Source organism: Oncorhynchus tshawytscha, linkage group LG12 (genome assembly GCF_018296145.1).
Source record: "Oncorhynchus tshawytscha isolate Ot180627B linkage group LG12, Otsh_v2.0, whole genome shotgun sequence".
NCBI classification, from domain to species: domain Eukaryota; kingdom Metazoa; phylum Chordata; class Actinopteri; order Salmoniformes; family Salmonidae; genus Oncorhynchus; species Oncorhynchus tshawytscha.
Genome location: NC_056440.1, coordinates 64,930,378 through 64,947,458, shown reverse-complemented (window position 1 = coordinate 64,947,458; position 17,081 = coordinate 64,930,378). Strand labels below are relative to the sequence as shown.

The following is a 17,081-nucleotide window of genomic DNA, read 5'->3' as shown; positions in this document are numbered from 1 at the left end:
AATCAAAATAATATTGTGTTCAAATGACTTACAGTATATTCATTTATGTATGCATTTGCCTTGTAAATCAGAAAACACACTGCATGTTTTAACAGGTGTTATGAAACAACGCAACCATCACATTCTGCCTGCATACAAAAGAGCTGAAATAATCTATATTCATAAGTCTCCATATTTCTACCTACCTAATTGGAGCACTGTTGTTGGCCTGGTGAAACCAGGACTTGGGTGGGTTGAGGTAGCGGCACCACAGCTCCCAGTCGAAGCCCTGAGCAGACAGTGGGTACTCTTCAATCTCAAACGTGTCGTATTTGATGTTATCAAACGACGGAGAGATGATGCGTGTTCTGTCCTCCTGAATTCTCATGAGAACAGGCTCAGCCCTTCAAACACATAGTAGAACGCAATTAAGTTTGAGTATGTGAGAAGCTATCTCAATTACCTACCCTACACATGTAAACGAGGACCATGTGCAATATATAACATTTCTGCAACTAGCTTTCTGTAGGGTCCATTGTAACTAAGGGTCCAAAAAATAAAAAATATAAAAATGTGTATTTTCCTACTAGCACTGACTTTGCTGATAACTACTTTATTGAAGGAACATGTATTACTACGACTGTGATATGTGGTTGTCTCACCCAGCTATCTTAAGATGAATGCACTAATTATAAGTCACTCTAGGATAAGTGTCTGCTAAATTACTAAAATGTATATGTAAAATATACGCTACTGGGAAAACAGAAATGTGAGAATAGAGCATAGATGTGTTAATGATTCATTCATACAAAAAAACAATGCAAACAGTATACAATAATTGTGCAATCATGCTCAGTAATGGCTTGGATTAGCCACATACTGATAGTTACAGGGTGGCAGGTAGCCTAGCGGTTAGAGCGTTGGGCTAGTAAACGAAAGGTCGCTAGTTTGAATACCTGAGCCAAGAAAGTGAACAATCTGTTGATGTGCCCTTGAGCAAGGCACTTAACCATAGTTTGCTCCAGGGATGCTGTACTACTATGGCTGGCCCTATAAAACAACACATTTCTCTGCACCTATCAAGTGTGTGACAATAAAAACAGATTAGGTTGTAGAAGCTGAGTTGGAAAATGAATCTATTGTATTCTGAACAAACCATGTGCATAGGCGCTCCTGCCAAGTATTCAGACTGAAACAATGAATCAGCCTGTAGCAAGTGCACATCTAGGTAAAAGCATTCCTGAGGGATGCTATTTGTGCTATGTAGGTTTAACACCGAATCAGCACAGATTAAAAACAGAAATACTTGGGATGCTGTTCAAACCCCCCTGACAGATTTGGGTCAGGCTGTTGAGACCACAATTCGACGGTATGAGAACTCTGTCAGAGCAATGATAGTTGTGCCCCAGGGAAGTATGGGAAGGGCCTACAGAAGGCCTCACACACTTCCTGCCACATTGTCATCATAGACAACATGCCATGCCAACACACTGGCAACTCTAAGCTATACCTCAGAAGGCAATAGTCTTTGATCAAATGTGGCTTTGAGCATGGCCATAGAGTGCTGTACCTGAGAACCCATATGCTTCACAAATCAGTGTATTGAAGTGTGTTAATGTACTTTGTGTGTATGTCATGTGACTCACCAGCCTATATTGAACTCCACGTGGGCGTCGAACAGGGCCACAACCGGAGCGGTGGCCGCCCTCCACCCACTCACCCTGGAGCGGATCAGACCCTCCTGCTTATCATGGCGCACCACCTTGATGAAGCCGGGACGCTGGCGGTTGGTCGCAGACACAAAGTCCTGTAGCTTCTCCTTCAGCTCGTCTAAAGAAGAAACACACATGATTACGCACACACATATGCACACAATAATGTGTTAAACCTTGAGTTTCCTCATAATCTTTGGTGAGGTAAGTAAGAGATGCTACTGATGATACATAGACGACACCACAACCAATAGACTCCATCTTATCCACCTTGGGGTATTTAAGAGTAGAGGGAGGCAGCCAAAAGCGCTCATGCTCCACTGGTTTGATCACTAGACCAAAGAACTTGCCTCTAGTTGTAGGGCTCCATAGGGCTTGCTGTACAAGAGGGGATATTGCAATCCTGAAGAATCAGGCCGCAATTCTATCAAAAGCGTGAAAGTAAAAGCAGGAATTGGGCACAGTTGGGGTGCTTTTGGCCTCAATACAGTATTTAACTTTTTGACAAACCAACAAGTCCCCTCATAATCAGTTCAATATTATGCTTTTGAGTCACACAAACTGTAGGTTTATGGAAACGAATAGGCCTAAATAAAGATGGTGGCATAGTGCCACAGGCTTGTAAAGTGTTGCTATAGGGGTCAACCAAAGACAGTTTTTCTCTTAACCCCTTACACTCATGTGTATTGGCCTATAGGGCTAAATTAAAATGTTTCTTACAGACGAAATATGGAAAGCATACTGTATGCATAACCATGGTAGCAATTAAAAGGGAACAGATTGGAGATTATGGGAAAATTATTAGACTAAACAGTTCAACTGACACAAGACTCAATCCAAACACTACACTGTTGATTTTATTTACATTTTACATTTACTGTACTTTTTGCCGCATTTGTTTAATAACGAAATCTGAAAATACTCTGGATACATTCAATAATATAAGAAAATTCACAAGAAATTTGTGGTAGATTCAACATAATTACAAGGGTTTGAGTAAGAGGTCTATTGTCACGACTTCCACCGAAGTTGGCTCCCCTGCCTGTTCGGGTGGTGCTCGGCGGTCGTCGTCACCGGCCTACTGTTTGTTTTGTCTTATTAGTTGCACCTGTCTATTTGTGTGCTTGATTGGCTTCCTTATTTATAGTACGTTTACCCACCCTTGTTTCGTGCGGGATTACTCATTTGTTACGTGTGTATGTTTTTTTTGGTGTTCGTGCTCTGGACCTGGTACCCTGTTGTGTTGGGTTGGTCCACATTTTCCGCGCCCTGTTTTGTTGGGCATTATTTTCTGTGCGATATTAAAAGTGCATGTCTTCCTGTGGAACTATATGCTCTCTGCGCCTGATTCTTCCCTCACGCACCAAGTTACCCATGACATCTATCTGGTGTCTCAAAATGGCCACAAACCTCTCCAAAGTGTGCACAGTTCATAAGTTATTGCAATGCACTTTTATGACTCAAAAAAGAATCCTCAATTATAAGGTGCAGTTTTTTTGCACTCCTAGCTGTGAGGTTGAGGAACTAGAGCAAGCACACTTGTAGTTGTTTTGCTTGGAACACAGACATGCATCCCTGCCTTCACACAAATACTACTGTTGTTTACACAATCAAAAAACAGTCCATTATAAATCACAATCTGGGTTAGGTTGGGCGTAATATGAAAGCTTGTTCTATTGCCAGCATAAGCAGCTAAATTCTAAAATATGATCTTACAGTGTTAGGTTTTCACAAGGCAATTCAGAGAAGCAGATTGTCATTTGTATGGGCATAGAATGGAATCACAAGTGCATGACTCCATTCTAAACTGGGCAAGAATGTCCCATTTTCAGGACCCTGTCTTTCAAAGATAATGTGTAAAAATCCAAATAACACAGATCTTCATTGTAAAAGGTTTAAACACTGTTTCCCATGCTTGTTCAATGAACCATAAACAATTAATGAACATGCACCTGTGGAACGGTCGTTAAGACACTAACAGCTTACAGACGGTAGGCAATTAAGATCACAGTTATGACAACTTAGGACAATAAAGGAGGCCTTTCTACTGACTCTGAAAAGCATCAAAGGAAAGATGCTCAGGGTCCCTGCTCATCTGCGTGAACGTGCCTTAAGCATGCTGAAAGGAGGCATGAGGACTGCAGATGTGGCCAGGGCAATAAATTACAATGTCCGTATTGTGAGACGCCGTATTGTGAGACGCCTAAGACGGCAAATCTGGTGCAGTCCATGAGGAGGAGATGCACCGCAGTACTTAATGCAGCTGGTGGCCACACCAGATACTGACTGTTACTTTTGATTTTGACCCCCAAATATTTACACATGTTAATTTTGCTGAAAATAAACACAGTTGACAGTGAGAGGACATTTCTTTTTCTTGCTGAGTATATGTGTGGTCTGTGGAATTTTTTTTATTCACAATACAACAACATAGGCTCATTCTGTTTAGGACACCCCAGGGTATAATGCCATGGCATCTTGTAACTGATCATAAACCCCTGTATATTACATGAGTTTTATGATATGGAAATGTGAAGTGCACGTGGCTTGCTTGTATGACATCAAAGCAGTATTTATTATAATCCTCAACATCTCATCTTTCAAAGTCCTCGTCATATACACACACCATTTCCATCACTCAAACAACGAAGAAGTTGCAAGTTGCTCAACTAGCGGGAGTGGTGGAGGCAACTCTGACCCTTTTCACACTACGACAGATTCTCTAGAGGTTTTGGGAGAACACCCTTGGCTATACTGTTTAATAATGTGAATTTGCTAACTCTCTACCGCAACCTTCAGAAGTAGCGCACAACGCTACTTCAGTAGCTACGAGTTTCCCCCTTTGAAACAAGGCAGTATGAACAGAATTGATTTGTTCAGCCCAACACTCCTAGAGCAATAATTTTGAAACAGCTGAAATGTATAGACATTTTCCTAAATTTTGAGACACATTTTATTGAGTTTTTACCTGCACGGAGCCACTTAAAATTATGGAGGCCCATCCCCACCAAAATAAATGTAGAATGTCGATAGTAGATCATACAAAAATGATTTTTTCCCCCTTTAATTTTTAACATTGTGTGGTGATTTCAGAGGTAGCATCACAGGTCCCAGAGTAAGTTAGTAGCCTTGGCATGTGCGAGCTGGAACAGCACATAGCAGCAGGAGCCTACCGTTGAAGTCAGAATTTTACATACTATAATCCCACGGCTTCAACCGGGGGGGGGGGGCAGATAACCGGATGTTCATTCCTGATGCGGTCCACTCCTCGATCCTGCCACCTGGGCTCCCGGCGGACCATGGCCTTTGTGTGACAATATTTTTGGTGGCCTTCCATGGTTCCTGACCTCTTTGCGTTCGTCACTGCATGCACGATCTGTGCACAGAACAAGGCTCCGGCTGGTCTCCATCAACCTCTGCCTGTCCCTCACTGTCCCTAGTCTCACATATCCCTGGAATTTGTCACAGGTCTCCCCCATCAGTTCTCATCCTGGATGGCGTCAGCACACTCACTGGGTCGTCGGCCAACCTGTCCTACAGGGTTCCGAACCCCAGTCCAAAGGCCAGTCGGAGCGAGTCAACCAAGACCTGGAGACGACTCTACGCAGCCTGGTCTCCGCCAACCCGACCACTTGGTGTCAGCAAGTTGTGTGGGTTGAATATGCCCGCAACACCCTTCCTTGCTCTGCCCCAGGTTCTATTTCCCTTTGAGTGTTCCCTGGGATATCAGCCCCCGCTCTTCCCTGAGCGAAGAGGTCGGCATACCTTCGGCACAGATGTTTGTCCGCCTGGAAGGCTCTCGTACCTGGAAGAGAGTCTGGTCAGCCCTTCTCAAGACCACCTCCAGGTATCGGGGGGGGGGGGTCACACCCTGATCTTTGTATGTCTTTTTGCAATCTTCCCCAATGTATTTATACCTGTGTTCTCTGTCTGTTTCCGGTTCGTTTTGTTTTGTGAAACCTACCCGTGTTTTTCCCCTTGCTGTTCTGTTCTAGTTCCTGTTTTCTAGTTTTTCCCGGTTTTGACCATTCTGCTGAGTCTGCCTGCCATTCTTTACCTTGCCACACCACACTGGATTATTGACCCCTGGCTGTTCTGACCCTGAGACTGCCTACCGTTCTGGACCTGTTGCACCGTATCTGGATTACTGACCTCTGCCTGCCCTTGACCTGTCGTTTTGACTGCCCCTGTTCAAGTAATAATCTTTTGTTACTTCGACACCATCTGCATCTGGTTCTTACCTGAAACATGATACCCTAGAGCCATTTTACCACATGTAGACCAAATTATTTGCATGATATTGATAAAAATTAAGCCTGACTTGTAATGTTGTAAGGTAGGCCTACTGTACTTTTATATTTGTATGAGAATGGGTAGTAGGCCTAAGCTTTCATTTTTGACAGGCTAAAGTTACTTGATAAAGACATGCTGTTAAAAACTGTGCTTTTGTCTTGAAGCTAAAATGTATTGTGTAGGGAAAGGGGATACCTAGTCAGTTGCACAACTGAATGCATGAATCGGAGAGGTGCGGGGGGCTGCCTTAAATCGACGTCCAAATCGGCGCCCCGGGAGCAGTTTTAATTGGGTATTAACTGCATTGCTTAAGGGCAGAACTGCTGATTTTTCCACCTTGCCGGCTCGAGGAGTTGAACCAGCAGCCTTTCGGTTCCTGGCCCAACTTATTGTCTGCTACTGGCCAACTTATTTTCTCCACATGCTTGTGAATTGTTGCCTTATTCAAGAGTGTAATGTGGTTTGGTTCCTTTTTCAAATGTGTTATCTGGTTAAGATAAAAAGTCACTTGCATAGTTAGAGCATACTAGTTGTGGCTAGAGCCTACTGAGATAGTTCATAGGAATATTTACAGTAAATGTCCGTTGCCGAGCGCCGAATCTTCTTGCGGCACATGACGTTCTGTTGCTAATGTGAATTGAAAAGTGAATAAACATTATGTAAACTGAAACATCACGCTGCCTCATTTTTTATTGTCGTGCACGTTCAGAACGACAGTCATTCAATAATGAGCTGTAAAGAACCTGAGCTCTGGAGTCATGTATAGCATGTAACTGTACAGCCACTGCGTTCCAATTTAGGTGCTTATCAGTGTCCAAATCTGACATTTTCAACTCGTATCGGGGTACGAGTGTAAAGGGCTACTAATCAACATAATGTCAAGCCAAGTCTCAGACTGAAGGAAACATGAGGTCAACCACCTGATATCAACTGATGTCAGCGGACAGATAGTGGTTTCACCTGTGTGCTAACTGGAACTCTGTGGTACCACTGACTTAAAAACCTGAGACATTACAATTCCCTCTACAGGACAGGAAATCTTTACATTCACACTAATCACACATTGGGGAATAGCAGCCTATGAAATGCCAGCCAATCAAAAAGGTTTCAGTCAATTACAAAGAATATTAAATACACTTTTATGAGCTGTGTTGTGTAAACCTCCAGAGAAATGCCTACAGTGTGAAGATAGTTAGACTCTTCCAAAGTGCTATTGTTCAAGTCTCAGCGTTCTGCAGCATCATTATAAAGCAGAGAGATGTGGTAAATTAATTTGCACACCCCCACCAGGCACCTGCTTGTTTGCATCTGACGTGCTATCAGTCATCTCTCGCAATATTCACCAGATGGTACGTCTACAGGCCAGGAACAGAGGGACCCCTAAACAGTACAGCTACTGTGCTCTGTATGGCTGGCAGCCATAATCCAATAATCACACATTTCACCATGTGTAACACCACACCAAACAGTCCACCTGGGAGTAATGACTTACTGTAAACACTAATGGATCCACAGAGAATGGGACAGAAGGCCTCCCTGCCTACATTTTTTGGGGTGGTTCCCTTTCAGTCAGTACACTCATTACAACACACAGCTATGCGGATTGCGCTCCACCGAGATTCACTGAAGAACCTTTGAGAAAGCATTTGTAGCTACCCAGCAAACTGGGAACCTTCTTAGAACATTAGCTAAGGTTCCCATTAAGTTCTAGTTCGTGTTTTATCTAACATTAGAATGATAACATCCCAAAAGCATTCACTCAAAGAATGTTTTAGATAACAAAATGTTGTTTATCTTCAGAAAATGTTTGAAATTAAATATCCTTGGAATGTTCGAACATTCACTAAAAACGTCTGTAACGTCTGTAACAACCACCACAGAACATTCCACAAACATTCTCATTAGGTTCCCGGTTATGTAATAACATAGAAATGTGTTCAGGGAACGTTCTTGCAACATCAGGCAATTGTTTTATACAAACATTGTATACTCATCAGCACAACTGGGCAGTGTTTGTGTTATGAGAATTTTGAGAATTGCCGCACCCTAACAAATGTTCTGGGAACATTCACAGAACCAATTTTGGTATTCTGGGTAGACACTGCACTGTAGACACTAAACAGCTACCAGCTCTCAAGATTTTACAAGACACTTTGATGGTCATCCTGTTCAGAGGGAAAGCATTGAGTGTCATTAGCGTGGTGTCACACAACGTCAACAAAACAAAGGAGATGATTGTGGGCTTCAGGAAACAGCAGAGGGAGCACCCCCCTATCCACATCAACGGGACAGTAGTGGAGAGGGTAGTAAGTTTTAAGTTCCTCGGCATACACATCACGGACAAACAAACAAACTGAATTGGTCCACCCACACCGCCTCTTCAACCTCAGGAGGCTGAAGAAATTCGGCTCGTCACCAAAAGCACTCACAAACTACAGATGCACAATCGAGAGCATCCTATCGGGCTGTATCACCGCCTGGTACGGCAACTGCTCCGCCCACAACCGCAAGGCTCTCCAGAGGATAGTGAGGTCTGCACAACACATTACCGGGGGCAAACTACCTGCCCTCCAGGACACCTACACCACCCGATGTCACAGGTAGGCCATAAAGATCATCAAGGACAACAACCACCCGAGCCACTTCCTGTTCACTATGCTATCATCCAGAAGGCGAGGTCAGTACAGGTGCATCAAAGCAGGGACCGAGAGACTGAAAAACAGCTTCTATCTCAAGGCCAGACTGTTAAACAGCCACCACTAACATTGAGTGGCTGCTGCCAACATACTGTCTCAACTCCAGCCACTTTAATAATGGAAATTGATGTAAAAATGTATCACTAGCCACTTTAAACAATGCCGCTTAATATAATGTTTACATACCCTACATTACTCATCTCATATATATATATATATATATGTATATACTATACTCATTTAAACGTCTGCATCTTGCCGTATTTATGTAATACATGTATCACTAGCCACTTTAAACTATGCCACTATGTTTATATACCCTACATTACTCATCTCATATGTATATACTGTACTCTATACCATCTACTGCATCTTGCCTATGCCGTTCTGTACCATCACTCATTCATATATCTTCATGTACATATTCTTTATCCCTTTACACTTGTGTCTATAAGGTAGTAGTTGTGGAATTGTTGGGTTAGATTACTCGTTGGTTATTACTGCATTGTCGGAACTAGAAGCACAAGCATTTCACTACACTCGCATTAACATCTGCTAACCATGTGTGTGTGACAAAATTGGATTTGTTTTGATTTATACTCAAAGAGGCATTGATTTCATTACAACCAGGGCAGAGGTAAGTAGAGAATGGAGAGTGTTAGCTTTACTTTTGCTTCCTCATTGTTTTCCATAATGCAGCCGTAGTTCCCCTCAAGCAGCAGTCTCCATTCTAATCTTCTCCCATAGTGAACAGCAGCATACTAAACATTGTCTGAGGGAGTTGAGCTCCAGGTACCATAGAATCTCACTGAATAAAAAAACACATGAGATCTCCACTAGACGTAAGAGACTTGTGATTTCAAGGACAGCATACATTTCCCAGCAAATATAAGAATAATACATGGAGCAGAATCTGGAAAAAAAGTATATGAATCCTACATGATTAAATTAGATTATTTTATAATACAATGGTTACATTTGTTTCTAATAACCACTCCAGCACCATGCAGTCCCAGTTCAGGTCTGAGAGAACCTCGTTTGCTGCCTTGAAGCGCAACACCTTGCCCTTGAAATAGTTGTTCTTTTTTTGGCTGAGCACCCTAGCGCTTTGTTTATCCTTGAGCAAAATGTGTCCCTCATCAATCATTGGGTAAAGTTCAATAGCCCAACTGGACGTGCTGTGAATGGTGGTGCTGTTCCTTTTCAGAAAAGGAGCGTTGGTTACAAGCTGCTAGATGTTTCACAAATTGTGTTAATGCTTTCAGAGTGGCACATATCAGTTCAGTGATGGAATGGGGAGTGGCTAAATGGCATTCTCTGTTCAGATCATTCCCTTTATCGGTCTCCTCCGGGAAAGCAATAGGCACCTTAAGGGCACGTGCTGATGACCTTTCATCAGCCGCCTTAAGTCATTTGTTTTATACAATTAATAATTAAGAGATTCAGATGTGTGTGAATTGAGAAGAATAATGATGAAGTGTAATGGTTTCTAATGAATCATAATAAAGCACATGGAGTTACAGGTTCATTACCCTGGGAACGGCTGATGACCAAGAACATCAATCTTTTATGACTGATATCCTAACTGAAGCTTCCTAAGAAATTCTCCTGTTTGAATGTAATAGGCACAGTCCTACAGTTAGAGCTGTGGGAGTACCCAGCTGCACAAAACTGCAACATCCTCTCGATTTGTGAAGTCATCAAGTGCAAAGTGTTTTTCATATAGATTCAAAGTTCCTTTTATAAAGATTATTCTGTTTTGTACATTTGTGGGAAAAGCTAATGAAGACAACTGCAGAATCATGGACATAATAGGTTGCTATAAAAACAAAATGCACAGTACAGATGTAGGATCTTAATTTGATCACCCTGTTGCAGGACAAGTTTCCTTTAAAACGTGTAGTGTATTTGAGGTTTAAAAAGTCTTTTGGATTTTTACATTTCAGACATGATTTTTCCCTCACGAAAAATGTATTAACCCCTACAAAAATGTCCATTAATTATAATACACATAATAATTCACATTTCCTGTTGCTGCAGAATTATTTTCTTATCTTGTCATGTCCCGTGTATATATATATATATATTTACATATTTTCTTCGCATATCTTTTTATATATAGATTTTTTTTTAGAGAACTGGAAGGAGAGGCGGCCAAAAAACTCAACTTCAAAACACTCTCCTGCAACACGCCTCACCAATTTAAACAAATAAAATTATTCACCTCAAATCTGAAATCCACAACAGAAGCTAGCCAGAAGCTAGCCAGGAATCAATCACCTATCCGGACCCGTTTTACTGCCGATACGGAGCCCCAACGGGCCTTCACAACTGGACTGCTGACGTTATCTGCCCGAGGGAGTTATCCAACTGGCCCCTCTGTCGCGATGTAACCTGAACGCCCATCTGCGGCCCGCTAATCGTTAGCTGTCTTATCGGCTGCTATCTGAATAGGTCAATCAATTTTCTTGGGTCACTATAACTATATCTTTTTTTGCCAATTGGATTTGTCCCCTCTACCACACGGAACCCCACTAATCTACCGACGGAAACGCACGAGGTGGCTAAAAACAGACCTCCATCCTCTGCCAGCTTGCTACCCATGGCCCGGCTAGCTGTCTGAATCGCAGTGACCCCAACCAACCTCACTACTCACTGGACCCTTATGATCACTTGGCTAAGCATGCCTCTCCTTAAGGTCAATATGCCTTGTCCATTGCTGTTCTGGTTAGTGTTTATTGGCTTATTTCACTGTAGAGCCTCTAGCCCTGCTCATTATACCTTATCCAACCTTTCAGGTCCACCACCCACACATGCGATGATGACATCACCTGGTTTCAAATATGTTTCTAGAGACAATATCCCTCTCATCATCACTCAATGCCTAGGTTTACCTCCACTGTATTCACATCCTACCATACCTTTGTCTGTACATTATACCTTGAAGCTATATTATCGCCCCCAGAAACCTGCTCCTTTTACTCTCTGTTCCAGACGTCCTAGACGACCAATTCTCATAGCTTTTAGCCGTACCCTTATCCTACTCCTCCTCTGTTCCTCTGGTGATGTAGAGGTGAATCCAGGCCTTGCGGTGCCTAGCTCCACTCCTATTCCCCAGGCACGCTCTTTTGATGGCTTCTGTAACCATAATAGCCTTGGTTTCAAGCATGTTAACATTGGAAGCCTCCTCCCTAAGTTTGTTTTATTCACTGCTTTAGCACACTCTGCCAACCCGGATGTCCTAGCCGTGTCTGAATCCTGGCTTAGAAAAAAAACAACTCTGAAATTACCATCCCTAACTACAAACTTTTCAAGATAGAACGACGAAAGGGGGCGGTGTTGCAATCTACTGCAGAGATAGCCTGCAGAGTTCTGTCCTACTATCCAGGTCTGTACCCAAACAATTTGAACTTCTACTTTTAAAATTCCACCTCTCTAAAAACAAGTCTCTCACCTCCTGCTATAGACCACACTCTGCCCCCAGCTGTGCTCTGGACACCATATGTGAACTGATTGCCCCCATCTATCTTAAGAGCTCATGCTGCTAGGTGACCTAAACTGGGCCTTGCTTAACACCCCAGCCATCCTACAATCTAAGCTTGATGCCCTCAATCTCACACAAATGATCAATGAACCTACCAGGTACCACCCCAAAGCCGTAAACACGGGCACCCTCATAGATATCACCCTAACCAACTTGCCCTCTAAATACACCTCTGCTGTTTTCAACCAAGATCTCAGCGATCATTGCCTGCATCCGTAATGGGTCAGCGGTCGAACGACCTCCACTCATCACTGTCAAACACTCCCTGAAACACTTCAGCGAGCAGGCCTTTCTAATCGACCTGGCCGGGGTATCCTGGAAGGATATTGACCTCATCCCATCAGTAGAGGATGCCTGGTTATTTTTTTTGCCTTCCTCGCCATCTTAAATACACATGCCCCATTCAAGAAATTTAGAACCAGGAACAGATATAGCACTTGGTTCTCTCCAGACCTGACTGCCCTTAACCAACACAAAAACATCCTATGGCGTTCTGCATTAGCATCGAACAGCCACCGTGATATGAAAGTTTTCAGGGAAGTTAGAAACCAATTTACATAGGCAGTTAGAAAATCCAAGGCTAGCTTTTTCAAGCAGAAATTTGCTTCCTGCAACACAAACTAAAAAATGTTCTGGGACACTGTAAAGTCCATGGAGAACAAGAACACCTCCTCCCAGCTGCCCACTTCACTGAGGACAGGAAACTCTGTCACCACCGATAAATCCACTATAATTGAGAATTTCAATAAGCATTTTTCTACGGCTGGCAATGCTTTCCACCTGGCTACCCCTACCCCGGTCAACAGCACTGCACCCCCCACAGCAACTCGCCCAAGCCTTCCCCATTTCTCCTTCTCCCAAATCCAGTCAGCTGATGTTCTGAAAGAGCTGAAAAATCTGGATCCCTACAAATCAGCCGGGCCAGACAATCTGGATCCTTTCTTTCTAAAACTATCTGCAGAAATTGTTGCAACCCCTATTACTAGCCTGTTCAACCTCTCTTTCGTGTCGTGTGAGATCCCCAAAGATTGGAAAGCAGCTGCGGTCATCCCCCTCTTCAAAGGGGGGGACACTCTTGACCCAAACTGCTACAGACCTATATCTATCCTACCCTGCCGTTCTAAAGTATTCGAAAGCCAAGTCAACAAACAGATTACCGACCATTTCAAATCCACCGCAACTTCTCCGCTATGCAATCTGGTTTCAGAGCTGGTCATGGGTGCACCTCAGCCACGCTCAAGGTCCTAAACGATATCTTAACCGCCATCGATAAGAAACAATACTGTGCAGCCGTATTCATTGACCTGGGCAAGGCTTTCGACTCTGTCAATCACCACATCCTCATCGGCAGTTTCTCAAATGATTGCCTCGCCTGGTTCACCAACTACTTCTCTGAGTTCAGTGTGTCAAATCGGAGGGCCTGTTGTCCGGGCCTCTGGCAGTCTCTATAGGGGTGCCACAGGGTTCAATTCTTGGGCCGACTCTTCTCTGTATACATCAATGATGTCGCTATAGCTGTTGGTGAGTCTCTGATCCACCTCTACGCAGATGACACCATTCTGTATACTTCTGGCCCTTCTTTGGACACTGTGTTAAAAACCCTCCAGACGAGCTTCAATGCCATACAACTCTCCTTCCGTGGCCTCCAACTGCTCTTAAATACAAGTAAAACTCAATGCATGCTATTCAACCGACCGCTGCCTGCACCTGCCCGCCCGTCCAGCATCACTACTCTGGACCATTCTGACTTAGAATATGTGGACAACTACAAATACCTAGGTGTCTGGTTAGACTGTAAACTCTCCTTCCAGACTCACATCAAACATATCCAATCCAAAGTTAAATCTAGAATTGGCTTCCTATTTCGCAACAAAGCATGCTTCACTCATGCTGCCAAACATACCCTTGTAAAACTGACCATCCTACCGATCCTCGACTTTGGCGATGTCATTTACAAAATAGCCTCCAATACCCTACTCAATAAATTGGATGCAGTCTATCACAGTGCCATCCGTTTTGTCACCAAAGCCCCATATACCACCCACCACTGTGACCTGTACGCTCTCGTTGGCTGACCCTCACTTCATACTGGTCTCCAAACCCACTGGCTCCAGGTCATCAACAAGACCCTGCTAGGTAAAGTCCCCCCTTATCTCAGCTCGCTGGTCACCATAGCAACACCCACATGTAACACACGCTCCAGCAGGTATCTCTCTCAGGTCACCCCCAAAACCAATTCCTCCTTTGGCCGCCTCTCCTTCCAGTTCTCTGCTGCCAATGACTGGAACGAACTACAAAAATCTTTGAAACTGGAAACACTTATCTCCTTCACTAGCTTTAAGCACCAGAGCAGAGCAGCTCACAGATTACTGCACCTGTACATAGCCCATCTATAATTTAGCCCAAACAACTCCCTCTTCCCCTACTGTATTTATTTTGCTCCTTTGCACCCCATTATTTCTATTTCTACTTTGCGCATTCTTCCACTGCAAATCTACCATTCCAGTGTTTTACTTGCTATATTGTATTTACTTCGCCACCATGGCCTTTTTTCCTTTACCTCCCTTATCTCACCTCATTTGCTCACATTGTATATAGACTTATTTTTCTACTGTACTATTGACTGTATGTTTGTTTTACTCCATGTGTACTCTGTGTTGTTGTATGTGTCGAACTGCTTTGCTTTATCTTGGCCAGGTCGCAATTGTAAATGAGAACTTGTCCTCAACTTGCCTACCTTGTTAAATAAAGGTGAAATATTGTTTTTAAACATTTAAATCCTGCTGTAGGAAACTCTTAAGATCTTACATCTGTATAAGAAGCATAATGAATAGGTTATGATATACAGTGAGCTCCAAAAGTATTGGGACTGACTATTTTGTTGTTTCTTTGGCTCTGTACTCCAGCACTTTGCATTTGAAATGATACAATGACCATGAGGTTAAAGTGCAGACTGTCTGCTTGTTTATTATGCTGATGAAAATACCCTCAGATTAAAGCTGACAGTCTGCACTTTAGCCTCATAGTCATTGTATTATTTCAAATCCAAAGTGCTGGAGTACAGAGCCAAAACAACAACAAATTTGTCACTGTCCCAATACTTTTGGAGCTCACTGTTAAGCCGTTTCCTATATTCCAAATGTGTCTTTCTAAATCGAGCACAGTTGAGGAGTTTATAATCCAGGGGGGATGGACCCAATCCTTGTTGTTGAGTCAAAGTTTCTGTATGTTCTGTAGCTAAAAGCTGGGAGTTGGAGAGACACAGAGGCTGCCATCCATCACTCAAAATGAGCCTGGGTTGGCAACTCTGTCAGGGCTGTGAATGTAATACATGAACAAATCCTCATCACTCCACCCAGACCAAGAGACAGCGAGGGAAAGAGAAAATAAACTGAGAGAGAGAGAGAGAGAGAGAGTGTGAGAGAGAGAGAAAAGGCAAACGTTAGAGAGACTGATGTATAGAGTCTGAGAGAAGATGATGAGGGACCAGAGAGAGACAGAGAGTGGACAGACAAAGATGGTTCCTCCTTCATGCTTCTTTCTCTAGCCCTGTGATATACAGCCTTTCTCCCTGCAATGGAGAGTAGCTGGATAACAAGGCTGTTAGGATGTGCCTAAGGGGTTCTCATTGCCTGTTCGTAAGGATAATCATTTAGAAACTCACTCTGATACAACCCTGTCAGGTGACCTCATACTGATTTGAATACAGTGAAAGGACCGACAACATTCCAAACAATATACTGTAAGTTATGCTGTTTACAATTATCCTAAAATACAGTAGTGTGTAGTTCAATGTTGAAACATTGAGGAGTCATTGGTAGCCATTCCAAATTCTGCTTGGCTTCCAATGAAATCCTGAGCCTTCCTCCAATCAATCAGATGATTGGACACCTGTCAGAGTCCCTGTGGCATGGAGACATGTCTTCCTCAGGCCGGGTGCATCATCCAATCAGCCAGGTACATTGGCCCTTCTTCCCCTCAATGGTCACAGTGTCTCCTGCATGCTAATGCTGGGTGGAGGTGGAGGAGAACTCTCTCTGCAGACAGAGATTCACATTATGATGCTCCTGGTGCTGGAGGACAGCAGCTAGATGGTGGCCCCCTGAAACGGCCTAAGCAGCACCATGGGTCAACAGGCTGACAACGTTTAGTAGAGTTAAGATTAGCAATCATGACGATAATGATAAGGATAAATCTATCAGAGTGAATCTGACAGAATGCTCTGGCAAACAGGTTGCAATGCCATTAGTAAAATGTCACGGCACGACTAGCTTTCCTGAGGGACCTCAGGGGCTGCTCTCTGCCTCCCAATTACATGATAAAATCAAAGATTCCATGGGACACGGTAATCCACTTGAGCTGAGGGAGGACGGCAACAACCTTTGGAATTTCACCTCACATAGGTGAGAAACAGATGGCATCTCCAGATAAGGGCACTCAGCCTACCCCCCGTACCCAGGTAATAATGGACTGTCCCAGGAGGCTGTCAGCTCACTGAGGCAATAAAGTGTGCCTGAGGTACCTAGGGATTAGCAGAAGGGTGCAGGAGGTTGAGTGCACAACCAGATAGAGAGGAGAAGAGAGACGAGGGAAAAAAGGAAAGAGGGGTATCTTTAAATTAGTTCTTATCCCAGCAGGGAGAGTATGAGGTTCTTCTGGCTGACCTCAACCCACTGACCCACCCATCAACATTCTCTCCAATCACCAGTCTACACCAACTGATAGCTGGCATTATTGACTTTTAGTGATGTAGTCCTGCACAAACTCTACAACAGCAGGATGTTTGCTTCCATCTCACAGCTGGCGTCATCTTTAATCAGCCTTCCCCTCCACACCAGACTGTGTGACGGTGGTCAT

The 17,081-nt window shown here is 43.5% G+C and overlaps 1 protein-coding gene across 2 annotated transcripts in view; it reads right to left on the bottom strand.

Annotated features, from left to right (window-relative positions):
* The window catches only part of LOC112263673 (polypeptide N-acetylgalactosaminyltransferase 18), an 85,554-nt gene that overhangs the window by 28,529 nt on the left and 39,944 nt on the right, over positions 1–17,081 (bottom strand). For both annotated transcript variants that reach the window (XM_042330921.1, XM_024440162.2), the window contains exons 4-5: positions 1,626–1,809; positions 186–383 (exon numbers count right to left, since the gene is read on the bottom strand). In XM_042330921.1, coding sequence (XP_042186855.1) covers positions 186–383; positions 1,626–1,809 — 382 coding nt within the window. The remainder of the gene's footprint in view (positions 1–185; positions 384–1,625; positions 1,810–17,081) is intronic.